Source organism: Rhinatrema bivittatum, chromosome 7, assembly GCF_901001135.1.
Source record: "Rhinatrema bivittatum chromosome 7, aRhiBiv1.1, whole genome shotgun sequence".
In the NCBI taxonomy this organism is placed as follows: Eukaryota; Metazoa; Chordata; class Amphibia; order Gymnophiona; family Rhinatrematidae; genus Rhinatrema; species Rhinatrema bivittatum.
Window position 1 is genome coordinate 284,432,113 of NC_042621.1, and position 16,507 is coordinate 284,448,619.

Here is a 16,507-nt window from a genome sequence, read left to right on the forward strand (position 1 = left end):
CATTTGTGTTACAGGTTTATCACAGTTTATGATGATGAGAGAGAGAGAGAGATGCTATAATGTCTCCACCCTAGACAGGTATTTGTATCCCTATGGGAGGCCCACCTAGTAACTCGAGGTGAGGGTTACATTTTAGTGTAGGGGGTTAGGGGCCACTTTCACATTCAACATGAGACGTACGAACAGAACAGTGATGTCTTGTGAAGATTTGATGACCTACGGAGTGAGGAAACTCACTCTAAGATGAGATTTGTGCAATGTTCTCTCCACCTAGCTTGATGGACTCTCTACCTGAGTAACAACAAGCTAGGTGGAGAGAACATTGCACAAATCTCATCTTGGAGTGAGTTTCCTCACTCCGTAGGTCATCAAATCTTCACAAGACACCACTGTTCTGTTCGTACGTCTCATGTTGAATGTGAAAGTGGCCCCTAACCCCCTACACTAATACTTAACCCTCACCTCGAGTTACTAGGTGGGCCTCCCATAGGGATACAAATACCTGTCTAGGGAGGAGACATTATAGCATCTCTCTCTCTCTTTCTCTCTCTGCTAATAGTGCAACTTGTGATAATAGCCTTTTGCAATACACATGCTTATTAGCATAAGGTACGCCCCTTTTTGGTATTGCATGTGATACCAATGCGATATTGGGAAATGAGGCCCTAGGTACCCACTATATCTGATGAGCAATAAACTGAATATTAAGACAGTGGTTATTAAATTCATTTTTCATAATCTGAAACTAGTATTACATAATGGTCAAAGATATGCAGTGAATAAGTCACAACAGACTTGCTATAGTGTCTTTTAGTGGTTGTTCATGGCATCCAATGATCAATGCAGCTCCAAGTAGATTACACTAGGTCACAACCAGAGACAAGTGCAGATAACTCCTAGGTCTTAGGGATTGCAAAACCTTGCTCTACATTAAAGAGACTATCACTGAACCACTGAGTACTGCAGTCAGCAACTGATATCAACCTTGTGGTAAGACATGGGAGAAGAAAGGAGGTTGTGTGTTGGATTAGGTATTGCATGATAATGATATCCTGCAAGCAGTCAAGCTTCTATGGCCAGCAGCTAGGATATATTCCTAGCTGTATAAACCAAATTAACTGGGCAGACTGGATGGGCCAATTGGTCTTTATCTGTCTTCATCTACTATAAGTGTTGCCTAATTCGGGAAAAACAATTGCACATCCCTAATGTTTATGCTGTTTAGTAAACAAAGCAAACTAAAAAAAAAATTTTAACAAGCTGAAAAACATACTTTAAAAACACCCAAAATTAAAAAGCAAAACAAAATGAAATAATTTCCCCTGCACATCACTAAGGTTTAGAAAATATAACAATTTCTGAATAAAAAAGTTATTGGACAAAAACTGTACAATTCTTATTCATGCTTCTTATTCAGAAAACACCAGAACTGATGAACTGAATCTGGGCTGTGTACATTTGGAAGGAGCATTAATAGCCAGGAAATATAAGGGTGTGATCTTAAAAAGCCTTTACACACTTAAAATTGGGTTTTAGACATGTAAATACACTTTACCTATGTAAATGGGCTTTTGAAAATTGCTGAAATATATGCCATTGATTTGTCTAGAGGATATTCACATGTAACTGCACTTTACACACATAAACGGCTTTACTCAAATGTCATAATAGTGTGTTACATTTACATTTGAGATGCCTGAGAAGTCTAAGAAGTAAGATGGGAAAGTTAGAGTGTATAGCAGCAAATGATGAGATTGACATAATTGGCATCACAGAGACTTGGTGGAAGGAGGATAACCAATGGGACAGTGCTTTATCAGGGTACAGATTATATCACAATGATAGGGAGGATCAACTTGGTGGGGGTGTGGCACTTTATGTCCGGGAGGGTACAGAGTCCAACAGGATAAAGATCATACAAGAGACTAAATGCTCAGTAGAATCTATATGGGTAGAAATCCCATGTGTGTTGGGTAAGAGTATAGTGATAGGAGTATACTACCGTCCACCTGGACAAAATCGTCAGACAGATGATGAAATGCTAAGAGAAATCAGGGAAGCGAACCAATTTGGCAGTGCAATAATATGGGATTTCAACTACCCCAGTATTGACTGGGTAAATGTAACATCAGGAATTGCTAGAGACATAAAGTTCCTGGATGTAATAAATGACAGCTTCATGGAGCAATTGGTTCAGGAACCAACAAGAGAGGGAGCTATTTTAGATTTAATTTGTAATGGAACACAGGATTTGGTGAGAGAGGTAACGGTGGTGGGGCCACTTGGCAACAGTGATCATAACATGATCAAATTTAAACTCATAACTGCAAGGGGAACAATAAGTAAATCTGCAGCTCTAACACTAAACTTTCAAAAGGGAAACTTTGATAAAATGAGGAAAATAGTTAGAAACAAACTGAAAGGTGCAGCTGCAAAGATTAAAAGTGTTCAACAGGCATGGACATTGTTTAAAAATACAATCCTAGAGGTGCAGTTCATATGTATTCCACACATTAAGAAAGGTGGAAGGAAGGTAAAATGATTACCGTCATGGTTAAAAGGTGAGGTGAAAGAGGCTATTTTAGCCAAAAAAAAATCCTTCAAAAATTGGAAGAAGGATCCATCTGAAGAAAATATGATAAAACATAAGCATTGTCAAGTTAAGTGTAAAACATTGATAAGACAGGCGAAGAGAAAATTTGAAAAGAAGTTGGCCAAAGAGGCAAAAACTCATAATAAAAACCTTTTTAAAGATATCCGAAACAAGAAACCTGTGAGGAAGTCGGTTGGACCATTAGATGACCAAGGGGTTAAAGGGGCTCTTAGGGAAGATAAGGCCGTTGCAGAAAGAGTAAATTAATTCTTTGCTTCCGTGTTTACTAATGAGGATGTTGGGGAGATACCAGATTTGGAGATGGTTTTCAGGGTTGATGAGTCAGATGAATTGAATGAAATCACGGTGAACCTGGAAGATGCAGTAGGCCAGATTGACAAACTAAAGAGTAGCAAATCACCTGGACCGGATGGTATGCATCTTAGGGTACTGAAGGAACTAATAAATGAAATTTCTGATCTATTAGTTAAAATTAATCTATCATTAAAATCATCCATTGTACCTGAAGACTGGAGGGTGGCCAATGTAACCCCAATATTTAAAAAAGGCTCCAGGGGCGATCCGGGTAACTATAGACCAGTGAGCCTGACTTCAGTGCTGGGAAAAATAGTGGAAACTATTCTCAAGAACAAAATTGTAGAGTATATAGAAAGACATTTATTTATTTATTTATTTTTTTTTAATTTTTATATACCGGAATTCCTGTATGCAATACAAATCAATCCGGTTTACAAGTAACGAAAAGGTTGCCCTGGTCTGGGAGGTTAGACTGGGGTTTTTTACATAGAACATTGAACAATAACAATCAACCATTGAACATTATTACAAGGAACAGTGAAAGTAACAATAGTATTTAACAAACAAATATTATTATTATAACATTATTCGTGTTTTGAGCTGAGTGTGTGTGTTCACATTTTACAAGGAACTTTAGTAGCGTATATAGTCTGCAAGTAATTGGTTAAATAATATAATATGAAAAGGATGACTGTTAAATAGCTATTGCGAATAACCAAGACATGATTTAATGGAACACAGTCAACATGGATTTACCCAAGGGAAGTCTTGCCTAACAAATCTGCTTCACTTTTTTAAAGGAGTTAATAAACATGTGGATAAAGGTGAACCGGTAGATGTAGTGTATTTGGATTTTCAGAAGGTGTTTGACAAAGTCCCTCATGAGAGGCTTCTAAGAAAACTAAAAAGACATGGGATATGAGGTGATGTCATTTCGTGGATTACAAACAGGTTAAAAGACAGGATACAGAGAGTAGGATTAATGGTCAATTTTCCAAGTGGAAAAGGGTAAACAGTGGAGTGCCTCAGGGATCTGTACTAGGATCGGTGCTTTTCAATATATATATATATATATATAAATGATCTGGAGGGGAATATGATGAGTGAGGTTATCAAATTTGCAGATGATACAAAATTATTCAGAGTAGTTAAATCATAAGTGGATTGTTATACATTACCGGAGGACCTTGCAAGACTGGAAGATTGGGCATCCAAATGGCAGATGAAATTTAATGTGGACAAGTGCAAGGTGTTGCATATAGGGAAAAATAACCCTTGCTGTAGTTACACAATGTTAGGTTCCATATTAGGAACTACCACCCAGGAAAAAGATCTAGGCATCATAGTGGATAATACTTTAAAATCGTCGGCTCAGTGTGCTGCAGCAGTTAAAAAAGCAAACAGAATGTTAGGAATTATTAGGAAGGGAATGGTTAATAAAACAGAAAATGTCATAATGCCTCTATATCGCTCCATGGTGAGCCTGCATCTTGAATACTGTGTAAAATTCTGGTCGCCGCATCTCAAAAAAGATATAGTTGCGATAGAGAAGGGCAACCAAAATGATAAAGGGGATGGAACAGCTCCCCTAGGAGGAAAGGCTGAAGAGGTTAGGGCTGTTCAGCTTGGAGAAGAGACGGCTGAGGGGGGATATGATAAAGGTCTTTAAGATCATGAGAGGTCTTGAACGAGTAGATGTGAATCGGTTATTTACACTTTCAAATAATAGAAGGACTAGGGGGCATTCCATGAAGTTAGCAAGTAGCACATTTAAGACTAATCGGAGAAAATTCTTTTTCACTCAACGCACAATAAAGCTCTGGAATTTAACATAAGAAAAATATAAGAAAATGCCATACTGGGTCAGACCAAGGGTCCATCAAGCCCAGCATCCTGTTTCCAACAGTGGCGAATCCAGGCCATAAGAACCTGGCAAGTACCCAAAAACTAAGTCTATTCCATGTTACCATTGCTAATGGCAGTGGCTATTTTCTAAATCAACTTAATTAATAGCAGGTAATGGACTTCTCCTCCAAGAACTTATCCAATCCTTTTTTAAACACATCTATACTAACTGCACTAACCACATCCTCTGGCAACAAATTCCAGAGTTTAATTGTGCGTTGAGTAAAAAAGAACTTTCTCCGATTAGTTTTAAATGTGCCCCATGCTAACTTCATGGAATGCCCCCTAGTCTTTCTACTATCCGAAGGAGTAAATAACCGATTCACATCTACCCATTCTAGACCTCTCATGATTTTAAACACCTCTATCATATCCCCCCTCTGTCGTTTCTTCTCCAAGCTGAAAAGTCCTAACCTCTTTAGTCTTTCCTCATAGGGGAGTTTTTCCATTCCCCTTATCATTTTGGTAGCCTTTCTCTGTACCTTCTCCATCGCAATTATATCTTTTTTGAGATGTGGCGACCAGAATTGTACACAGTATTCAAGGTGCGGTCTCACCATGGAGCGATACAGAGGCATTATGACATTTTCCGTTTTATTAACCATTCCCTTCCTAATAATTCCCAACATTCTGTTTGCTTTTTGCCAGAGTATTTGGTTAGTGCAGTTAGTGTAGCTGGATTCAAAAAAGGTTTGGATAAGTTCTTGGAGGAGAAGTCCATTAACGTCTATTAATCAAGTTTACTTAGGGAATAGCCACTGCTATTAATTGCATCAGTAGTTTGGGTTCTTCTTAGTGTTTGGGTACTTGCCAGGTTCTTGTGGCCTGGTTTGGTCTCTGTTGGAAAGAGGATGCTGGGCTTGATGGACCCTTGGTCTGACCCAGCATGGCAGTTTCATATGTTCTTATGTTCTTATGCCAATTATGGGCCGGATTTTAAAAAGGTTACGCATGCCGGGCCTATTTTAAAAAGGCCCGGCAAAGCACGTAAAGCCCCGGGACACATGTAAGTCCCGAGGCTTGCAAAAAGGGGCGGGGAGGGGGTGGTCCGGGCCAGGGTCAGCGGCTCCTGGCACAGCGGCCATTTGCCGCAGTACCGAGGATCGCACACCGGCAGTTGGCTGGTGTGCGCAACTTGCAACTTCCCAGAGGCAGGCGAAAAAGGTAAAATAAAGGTCAGGGGGGTTAGGCTAGGGGGGGAAAGGTTAGGGGGAAGGGAAGTTCCCTCTCAGGCCGCTTTGATTTCAGAGCTGCCTGGGAGGGAACGGGGGAAGGCAGCATGGCTCGGCGCATACAAGGTGCACAATTTGCACCTCTTTGCGTGCGCCAGCACCGGATTTTATAACTTGCGCGCGCATTATAAAATTGGGTGTATATGTGCGTTTGCCGGGTAGCGCGCGTACATTTACGCCCACGCACAACCTTTTAAAATCTACCCCTATGTGTATCTCTTCATTCTCTGCTTTACACTCTAACTCTCCCATCTTACTTCTTAGACTTCTGGCATTGGCATACAGACATTTCAAAGTGTATTTTTTGTTTGTATTAACAACCTGCTTTTCAGTTGATAATGATAACTTGGAATCCTTTAGTTTATTTGAATCTGTACTTATAGGCACATGGATTACTTTTGCTTTTATTGGAACCTCTCTGTTGGGATGCCCTAACTCTCCTATTTCATTAGTATCCTTTGAAAATACCTCTCTCCGAATCATGCACTGCTGACTGTTGGCTTTTCCCCTTCTTCTAGTTTAAAAGCTGCTCTATCTCCTTTTTAAAAGTTAGTGTCAGCAGCCTGGTTCCACTCTAGATAAGGTGGAGCCTGTCCTTTTGGAAAAGTTTTCCCCTTCCGCAAAGGGTTGCCCATTTCCTTACAAAACTGAATCCCTCTTCCCTGCACCATCGTCTCATTCATGCATTGAGACTCTGGGGCTCTTCCTGCTTCTGGGGACCTGCGCATGGAACAGGAAGCATTTCAGAGAATGCTACCCTAGAGGTTCTGGATTTAAGCTTTCTACCTAAAATCCTAAATTTGGCTTTCAGAACCTCCCTCCCACATTTTCCTATGTTTTTGATGCCCACATGTACCACGACAGCCGGGTCCTCCCCAGCACTGCTCAAAATCCTAGCTAGGTGATACGTGAGATCCACCACCTTCACACCAGTCAGGCAAGTTATCAGGCGGTCCTCACGTCCATCAATCTACATTTCTAATAATCGAATCACCAACTATGAAGGCCGACCTAACCCTTCCCTCCTGGGCAATAGCCTGGGAGACTTGTCCTTGCTGCGAGAGGACAAATGCATCACCTGGAGAGCAGGTCCTTCCTACAGGATCACTTCCTGCTACACCACGATAATGCTGTCCAACCTGGAGATCTTTCTGATCCAAGGCTGCACCAGGGCTGCCAGACTGGATTTGCCTAAGTGGGTGTGCGGAGATTTACCAAGTATTTTATAAAACTGTGCAGCAGTAGCTGCACAGTTTTGCTCTGAAAGTGCACGTACATGTTTTGGTATGCACAAATATTTGCAATTCAGTGAAAAGCATGTACTTTATTTTATAAACACATGTGCATATATTTTATGTGCAAAAAAAATTTAATATGTATGCATGAAAGCCCTGATATACATGCATAAGCAGGTATATTTTAAAATATACATGCGTACTTGATATCACCAGTTTGCCGTTAGCTCTGCCAGTTTACCCAGTTCGTCTCCAGTTCACCTAGACCTTCTAGTACTTCATCCTGAGTTCCCCCCAGATCACCCAGACCTCCCACCCAAAAATAGCAGAGAACAGAGAAGTCTGATTTCACTTGCACTAGCTAATTAGCAGGTGTAAAAGTGCACAAATATGCTGGTTAATGTAGTCACATAAATCTCTTATAAAAATAGCAACTTTCATGAGTACCTTTTGAGCCTGCCCCAGAATGCCCCTGAACTGCTCCTTTTTTGCACCTGTAAATGTGCGCTTGAAACTGAAAATAAGTGCACACTTTCGATGTTTATAAAAAATAGCATGTAAGCAAATACATGCTACTTACTTGCATATACGCTCATTTTCCACATGTAACCCCTTTGAAAATTTACTAAACTTTGTAGAAAGATCAGCTAAAAAAAAAGTCTATACCTTTTGCTGTTGATTTTTAATTAATGTAGCATATTTATTTTACATCTGAAGTGCCAATTAAATATGTGCTCACCTTGATGCTGCTAGAATTATTAGATGTGCTTAAAATCCAAGGTCAAATTCCACCCAGCTAAATTTCAGGCTGGTTGAAGTTTGATAAAATATTTGGATTTTCCCATCAAATCTGGGGAAGTTTGACCAAATTTGAACTAGAATCACCATGCATTTCACCAGCGCATGGAATTCCATGGTGAATCCGCCAGCAGCAGATTCCTCCAATTTTTTAAAATTTGGTCAAACTCCAATCCAGATTCACCAGTTCAAAGATTTGGCATCAAATTAATGTTGTTTTTATTTATGTATTTGTTTAATGAATTCATTTAGCAAACCCTTAAACTTCCTCTGAGTTCATCAAACTTGGTCTCGCGTCTGTTCTGGCCATTTACAGTTTTCTGAGCTTTTGTGGCAGGCAGTCGTTGCAATCCGAACTGATGAAATTGAAGTCAATGGGCAGAAACTCTAAAATGGCATTATACTCCTTCAGATGGCTCGGAATTTGAAGGACCAATAGCTGATGACCATGCTATCAGTGCTTGAGAAGTGAAGCAAAGACACTAACCACCTAAGGACAGTATCACAATTCTTCAAATTCACAACTTTATTAGTAGAATTGTTTTTTAAAACAATATGTAATGCCCTCCTCCTCCACTGTCCTCTGGGGGGAAATTAGAGGGGGATCCCTCACGGGGAAGATGAGCTTTGGGGCTCTACTGTTGTGTACTCTGAGAGTCAAGTTATTTAATGCCCTGTCACCATACTCCACACAAAGCTGGTGTTCCAAGGAAAGGTATTTATTCAAAATAAACATCTTAAATGAAAATACTCCCACAGAGGGAACATTTAACTTAAGTGGCTAAATGCCATTACATTTACAAATACAAACAATAGGCTAGATATTTATTGGCCCATGCGCGTAACTCCTGTTATGCATACAAGAGCCAGGCCTCGGCAGTCGGGCGGGGCGGAGCGGGGCTAGAGGCACCCGGTACAGCGGCCATTTGCCACTGTGCCGGGGGATCGCGTGCCGGCACCCTGCCGGCACGCGCAACTGCAGAAGCAAAACGTAAGTTAAAAAAATGGGGGGGGGGGGTGTTAGGATAGGGATAAGGGCTGGGTAGGATAGGGGAAGAGGAAGAGAGGTTAGGGTAAAGGGTAGGAAAGTTCCCTCCCAGTCCCCTTCTTAATTGGAGAGGACTGGGAGGGAACTGGGCAAGCCCAACGATGCGTCGCCACGCAAATTTGCTAAATTATACCCCCCCCCCCTTGCGCGCACCGACTGGAATTTTATAACATGCACGTGTCCATGTGTGCGCGCTTTCTTTTTAAAAATCTACCCCAATATTCTCTTCTTGACCAACTCTGCTACCATCCAACGAGAATCTTGGCAACTAACAAAATGGCTTTAACTGCTGTTTAACAGAAACAGTCTAATAAGAGTGGTAAAATAGGATCAAGGAACTTAATCCTATGCCTCCTGCAGTTCCTAATAAGCTGGTTCTTAAAAGAACCATGGAACTTTCATCTATCACTACTCCTTTCAAAATACCACAACATGTGGAGATCCCTACTCTAAATTCCTGTCTCTGTGCAGGCTGCAGGAAAGACTCTTCTCCATTTCCTTAAAGGTGAATTTTAAAAGCCAGGCGTGCGCCAAAGTGGGGGGATGAGCTTACAAGTCGGGCTGCTGTGCGTGTATCTCAGCTGCACGCATATCTCACAAAATGTCAAAAGGGACATGGTCTGGGTGGAGCAGGGCATGGCCAAGAGATATGCACATATCTATTTACACGCCCCGGTGCATACCCAGGTCCCCTGCTGCATACGTTTACTTCCACTATGGAGGAGGTGTTATTAAAAAAGAAAAGGCCATGTCTGACTGGTTTAAAGGGTCTGGGATAACTGAGGGGAGTGCAAGGGGGATTGGAGAACATAGCTGTCAACTGGGCGAATTGCTGGATGAACTGGTGAAATTTGCAATGGTGTAGATGTGCGCCCCGTTTAAAATTCCCCTACTGACATGGTAGAAGTGGGATTTGCACGCCTAAATGTGTACCAACTTAAAATTAGGTGCATATGTGCCTGCATCCATGCCATTTTATAACAAGTGCACATATGTGTGTGCAAGCTATAAAATCGCCGTGTCTATGGACGTGTGCAAATGCACACATGCCAATGTGCGCTGACAGGTGGTTTGAAAGTTACGATCCCTTTGTATAAGATAGGTACTCAGGAAATATGACTGGATTAGTCATATCCCTCCTTTACTTCCAGGTCACTGTCCAGCTCTTTTCATTCCTCTTCTTGACAGTGGTAATCCTATCCTTTCTTCTCCCAGAGGAGATTCTAATCAAACTCCCCTCTCTGTTCCTCTTCTTAGGTCACTCCAGCATTCCATCAACACTCAGAGGCAGCGTTGCAGAGGGGTTCTCTGTAGTTCCCCTGTTTGGATTCACTGCTCCCCCATGCCCTGACATGGATCCTCCCCAGGGCTTCTTCCTGCCTGTGGACTTAGGTCCATCCAACCAGGGCTATCTGATAGCAGAAGAGAAATGTTGGTGAATTGACATTTCAGGATTCCAACCCTACAAGGGCAAAAAAGAAGACCAGAGCTACAGTGCTTTCATGGGATCCCATCCTTGTGGTGGCGAAGAAGAGGTTCTCAGAAGCGAGGCCATCATGGGATCCCATCCCCACGACAGCAAAGAAGAGGGCTGGAGCTGCAATGCTGTCATGGAATCCCATTGCTGTGGTAGTGGAAGTAGACAAAAGGCCGTGCCTAAACAAAAGGCCCTGGATGTGTGTGGGTGAGAATGGGAACCTGAATGTGTGAGTGTATGTAGTTAGAATGGGAGCCTGGGTGTGTGTGAGAGAGAATGGGAGTCTGGGTGTGTATGTAAAAATGGAAGCCTGGGTATGTTTGTGTGTGTGAGAGAGAATGGAAGCTTGGATGTGTGTGTGTGGGGGGGGGGAATGGGAGCCTGGTTGTATGTGTGAGAGAATGGGAGCCTGGGTGTGTATAAGAATGGAATCCTGTGTATGTGCAAGTATGCGAGAGTGAGCATGGGAACATGGCTATATGTGTATGTGAATAAGAATGTAAGCCTGGGTGTGTGATTGAGAATGTGTGTGTGTGTGGGGGGGGGGGAGAATAGGAACCTGAGTGGATGTATGTGGGAGAATGGAAGTCAGAGTGTGTGTGTGTGTGTGCATGTGTGTGCATGTGTGTGTATGTGAGAATGGGAGCCAGGGTGTGTGTGTGTTTGAGAATGGAAGCCTGGGTGAACAACTATTTATGTATAAGAATGGTAGCCTGGGTGTGCATCTGTATGTGTGAGAATGGGAGTCTGGGGGTATGTGAGAGCTTGTGTTTGTGTTTGTCGGAGAGCATGTGAGAGTGAGAGCTTGTGTGTGTATGTGTGTATGGTAGAGCAGTGCTTCTCAATCCAGTCCTTGGGGCACACCTAACCAGTGAGGTTTGGGTAGATGTGCCTGAAGGACTAGGTTGAGCAGCACTGTGATAGAGAATGTGAGGGTGAGCAGTGGTATGTGTGTGTGTGTGTGTGTGTGTGTGTGGTGGGGGGAAGCATATGAGAGTGAGGGCTTGTGTGTGTGAAGGAATCTGTGAGAGAAAGCATGAGCCTTTGTGTGGGGGAGGAGGGAGAGCTTGTGTGTGTGAGAGAGTCTGTGAGAGAAAGCATGAGCCTTTGTGTGTGTGTATATGTACTGTTTATGTGAGGGAAGAAGGGAAGAAGACAGTAGGAGAAGAAACAGAAAGAGAAGAGAGGCTCTGAAAAGGAATTAGGAAATGACTGACAAAGGAAATGTGAGAAAAATGAGACTTGGACCAACTGATTAGAAAAATACAAAGTTAAAATCAATTATTTTGAGATTTTAGTGCTTGGAATGTGCCACATTTGGGAATGTGCATTTCTTTATATTTTTGTATTTTGTTCTTTCTTCAGTATATTCCACTGTTCAGTCTGGAGTCTCAACTTCCTATTTCAGTTTTGTCTGCATATTTCTGTTCCTAATTTGTAGTTCCTTCTTTCTATATTAGGTAAGGGTCGGTCTCTGTTTTGTGTGTGTGTGTGTGTGTGTGTGTCTGAGGTGCAGTATTTCTGCTAGTCTGTAGTTTCTCGGTAGTAGTCCAGCTTGTTCTGTTACTCCAGTAGTACAAAATGTTTAGCAATGGAGGGATATTTTTTTTGCTGAGGTGACACCAGAATTTGAATTTTTTTTTTTCATGTTGGTTGTAATGAGAATTGTCCTAGCTCTGCACCTGTTCTGATAATTAATGCTATTTTATTGTAGTTATGATCATCTCTGCCTTTCTGCAAAGAGGATTCATAAAATAATACATTGATATGTTTTATTACGTGATTGATTGGATCTGATGTTAGTTTTCTTTGCTTTTTACATGATAAACTTGTGCATTTATAAACTGCAATAAATATAAAATAAATTAATACAGATTAATAAGGAATTTTTATTGCTGGTAAGTGCTTGAAATAATTGAGGAAAAATGTTTTGAAGTTTCACACATAATGTATATCAGCTGTTGCAGACTACTGAGAAAGCCTTTGTAGGGTGCAGTATATGGCATTATTTATCAATAAGTATACAACGAGTAGGTCTCAGACCTGCATGCCTACAGCCCACCCACGTTAACCTTGTGCCCACCCAAAAAATCAGTTCTAGCTACGCCACTGCTTCCCACATAGTCCTTCAGCACAAGGAGATCTTCAGGTGACACCCACAGTAGCAGGAACAGAAGAGTCAGCCTGGGGCCTGTGAGCTGGAAGAAGTCCCGTGCCTCCTCCCTCACAGTCTTACTGTTACCAAGGAAACCTGTACAAGAGGGCAGGGCTGCTGCAGGGCCTGACAGCAAACACTGGCCTGGGTCGGAGGAGCCATGCTGATTTTCCTTTCTGTTGGTGCTTTGCGTGCAACCTGAAGATCACAATCGGCTGGTTTCTTTTCCAGCTCCTTGCCGGAAGCAAGAGCAGATGGCACCATATCTTTAAAATATGGTGTCAGAGGCCGTTTCCAATGTTTCCTATGCCAAAATTTGGGCCTAGAAGTAAAGCCAGGAGGGTTTTGTTTTTTTTTTTATAGCGTAGATTGTACCAACTATGAATTATTTAAAATTTTGAGCATACATCACAGAAAAACCAAACAAACCCAAATCCATATCTAATGTACCTCACCTAAAAGTAAATAATTATATTTTGTCAGGGTTCTTTTTTGTTTTGTACTGCTTCCCACAGCAGCCCCGAAAGTACCAGAATTCAAAGCCTTGCTCTATCTCAGCCTCCATTATTCTCGTCCAAAACATCACAGCGGCTCCAGTCTAACAAACACTTTCTAAACCCTTCCTCTCCAGGGTATACGCATGAATAAAAAGCTTTCAGCCTGCTGCAAGGCAGTGCCCTGCAATATTTTGTCACAACCTGTTCTGTTGGCTGCAGATCACTACTGGGAGCAGTTAGAATGCAATTTTACCTGTAATAATTCCACCTCTCTCACATCATTTGTAAAATCTTTAAAATCTTAATGAGCCTTTTTCTCTCCACCATCATCACCACCACCAGCAGCCCAGAAATGACTTATGTGCCAGGCAGGAGCTCATGCATCCACCTACTACATCCATATTACAAATGCTTGTTTCACAGTAATGGACTTTAGGAACAGGGAAGGTTAGTCAACCAAAACAGAAGCCACATTGTAAATAAGAAGATAATTTTTTTTTTTATTTTACCTTGCGCTTGTTTGTAGGGCAGACATAAAGATAGCTCAGGATAGTCTTCTGTCCAACTTTCTCGTTAAGCTTTTCATAGGTGGTTCCGTAATCTGTTGACCTGCAATTCAAAGTGAGACTCGTATTTAATGGCAAATGAAGACGCAGCTGGCTGTGCTGCTTTTCAGTGCAGGGTGGCTTTCACCCAGCAGCGTGATCTTCCTGAGTTTCAGGAGCCCTTCTGGCTCAGTTCACTGCTATTTTGACATTTTGCTTTTATGACTGAGCAAGATGTAAAGAGCTTGGAAACTAGACCTTCATGAGATTTGTGTTTTCTCTACAAAATGTGCCTTTATTACATTTTTTTTTTTTTTTTTGTAATTGTTGACCAGGAAAGTCGGGTTTAAGGTAAACAGTCTTTTCAACTGGAATCACCAAGATAACATGAGAATTTTGAATAGCCCATACAGGTGCACAGATAGCGAGATTGCAAGTGCTTTATAACTCATCTTCAAAAAGAAACCCCATGGGTAGATTCCATTGGAAAATTAGCACAGTTTTACTCGCCCAGCCTAAAGATGCCCCTGGGGAACATCCCTTTATAGTACAGCTAAATGTTTGCACATTGTGAACCCTGCACACCATATTTATCTGCCCCAAGGACAATTTTCAGCCAGACCTGTTGAGTCAGGGAGGTCTTGAGTTACCTTTGCAAATGGCTTTGAAAATTGGCCTCATGGGAATTTGCTGGATACGTTGCTGCTTTTCGAAAATTTCCCCCCCACTGACTAGAGAAATTAGCCACCCTAAACTCACTAGGCAGCCAAATTTAGTTGTGCCAATAAGAGGTGGCTTCAAGGGTAGGCTTAAGAATTAGCCATTTAATGCTGATTTTCAGCATTAAAGTTTAGCCGGGCAACCCTGAACAGACACATTTAGTGGCCCTAAATCCTGCCAGTCAATTTTCTAGAACTGTCAGCCAAAATCCTAGCCACGTGTTGCATCACTTGTGAGTTATTTTGCACATGTGCAGTGCTACTTTTCTTCCTGTCGGAGGTCACAGGTATTACTCTGCTATCAGACTTCTGCTGCTATCGCTTTCCAGGTGTGTTTCTTCACAGTCAGGGACTTGAGTGGTGAGTTTTTACCAGTCAGGATTTGCTAATTATGTTGAATGCATTCCAGGATCTTGTCAGTATTTCACAATAAAGACATTTAATATCACGCCAGATAATAAGCAGGTGTAATTTAGCAAGTGAGCTGCCAAATCTGCACGTGTTAAGTCTCTTAGAAAATAGTGACTTACCCGCGGAAATGGTGGCCCCTTTATTATTCACATGTATTTACACGTGAACCCTTCTTTACGGTCTGTAAAATAGCATATACAAGAGTACATGCTGTTCGTGCACATATATGCTAATTGTTAAGCGCGTAATGTTTAAGTATCACAGGACCATGGATAAGACATGGAAATTTGGAGTTGGATATCAATTGAAGGATGGCAAGAGCCTACCTACTACATCCCATAGCTGAGGAGCCAATGGTGTCCTGCGATGCTTCAGCACCGAAGGACTGTCTTTTGCACCGTCTGACTGCTGGCAACTGGCATGTCACAATGTTTTCAATCTCATAAAAGAAGAATAAGTAATTTCATGCTGTTATGTGCCTCACCTGTTGCCTTTTGTGCTATGGATAACATTTGGAAATTCTGCAATGAGGAAAGTGAATTTTAGTTCCAATCCAGCTCCCTTTCTGAGGAGGGGGTGGGTTTACAGCGTGCTTTGCATTAGTATTTTCATTGTATTTATATGATTTTTATTATATATCATATATTGCTTTTACATTTTGTATGTCAGTGTTTCCCAACCTTCTCCTGGAGGCACACTGGCCGGTCTGTTTTTCAGGATTGTCACAATGAATATGCATGAGATAGATGGATATCCTGAAAACCAGACCAGTTAGGTGGCAAACATTGGTATATGTTTACAGCATTTTGGCAGTTTTTGTATTGTAAACATCCCTGGGACTCAAGACATTAAAGGATAGACTAGAATTTGTAACGGTGTGATATGGTTTGTCAATGGAAGTGTTTTGGAAGAAAATCTGTGTTCATTTTTATGGAGCAGGTTTGGATGTTAGGGGAGGATATTTTTGTTACCCATGGCTCCTTCCCTCAGGGAGTGATTGAGGGTGAGAGGAGAAAGATGTGAAACTTGGAGAGATGCAAGGAAGACGAGGTTGCTTCTCCTCTCTTATACCTTGCTATCTCCCCATTCTTCACATGCTCTTAAAATCCTGACACCTGCTGTGCACCAGGTGACTATATTCCAGGCCCAATGCTACTTGCTATCCACACCCTCCATCCTCCCAGTCCACGTCCAGTCGTGCCTCCTTCCGACCAAGGCCCTTCCCTTGACTGCCAATGAAAGGTGTGCAGCCAGGACTGGCATTCAAGAGGGAGACAGATGTCATTGCCACAGGTTGTCCTGGGCCTGAAATTCCGGAGGTGTGGCCACCTTCTTGATCTCCTCTATTGTATGTCTGCCTTCTTATCATCTCTCCTCCTCTTCTGCTCTTTCCTCTTTTTCCCTCTCCTTTATCTCCTTTTCTTCAGTCTCTCTTCCCCTTCCCCTCTCTCTCCATCTCTGATCCTTGGCTGTCTCTCCTACCCTTCCCCTCTCTATCCATCTCTTATCCTTGGTTGTTATAGCATTTCCAGCTGCAGCAGCCAAAAATGCCTCTAGCAGATGACTTGTATAGT

At 41.9% G+C, this 16,507-nt stretch overlaps 1 protein-coding gene across 1 annotated transcript in view; it reads right to left on the minus strand.

Moving 5' to 3' along the window:
* LOC115095960 (VPS10 domain-containing receptor SorCS1-like) overlaps positions 1-16,507 on the minus strand; it is a 1,120,107-nt gene that overhangs the window by 652,244 nt on the left and 451,356 nt on the right. Inside the window, 1 exon segment of the mRNA XM_029610345.1 lies at positions 13,768-13,867. Coding sequence (XP_029466205.1) covers positions 13,768-13,867 — 100 coding nt within the window.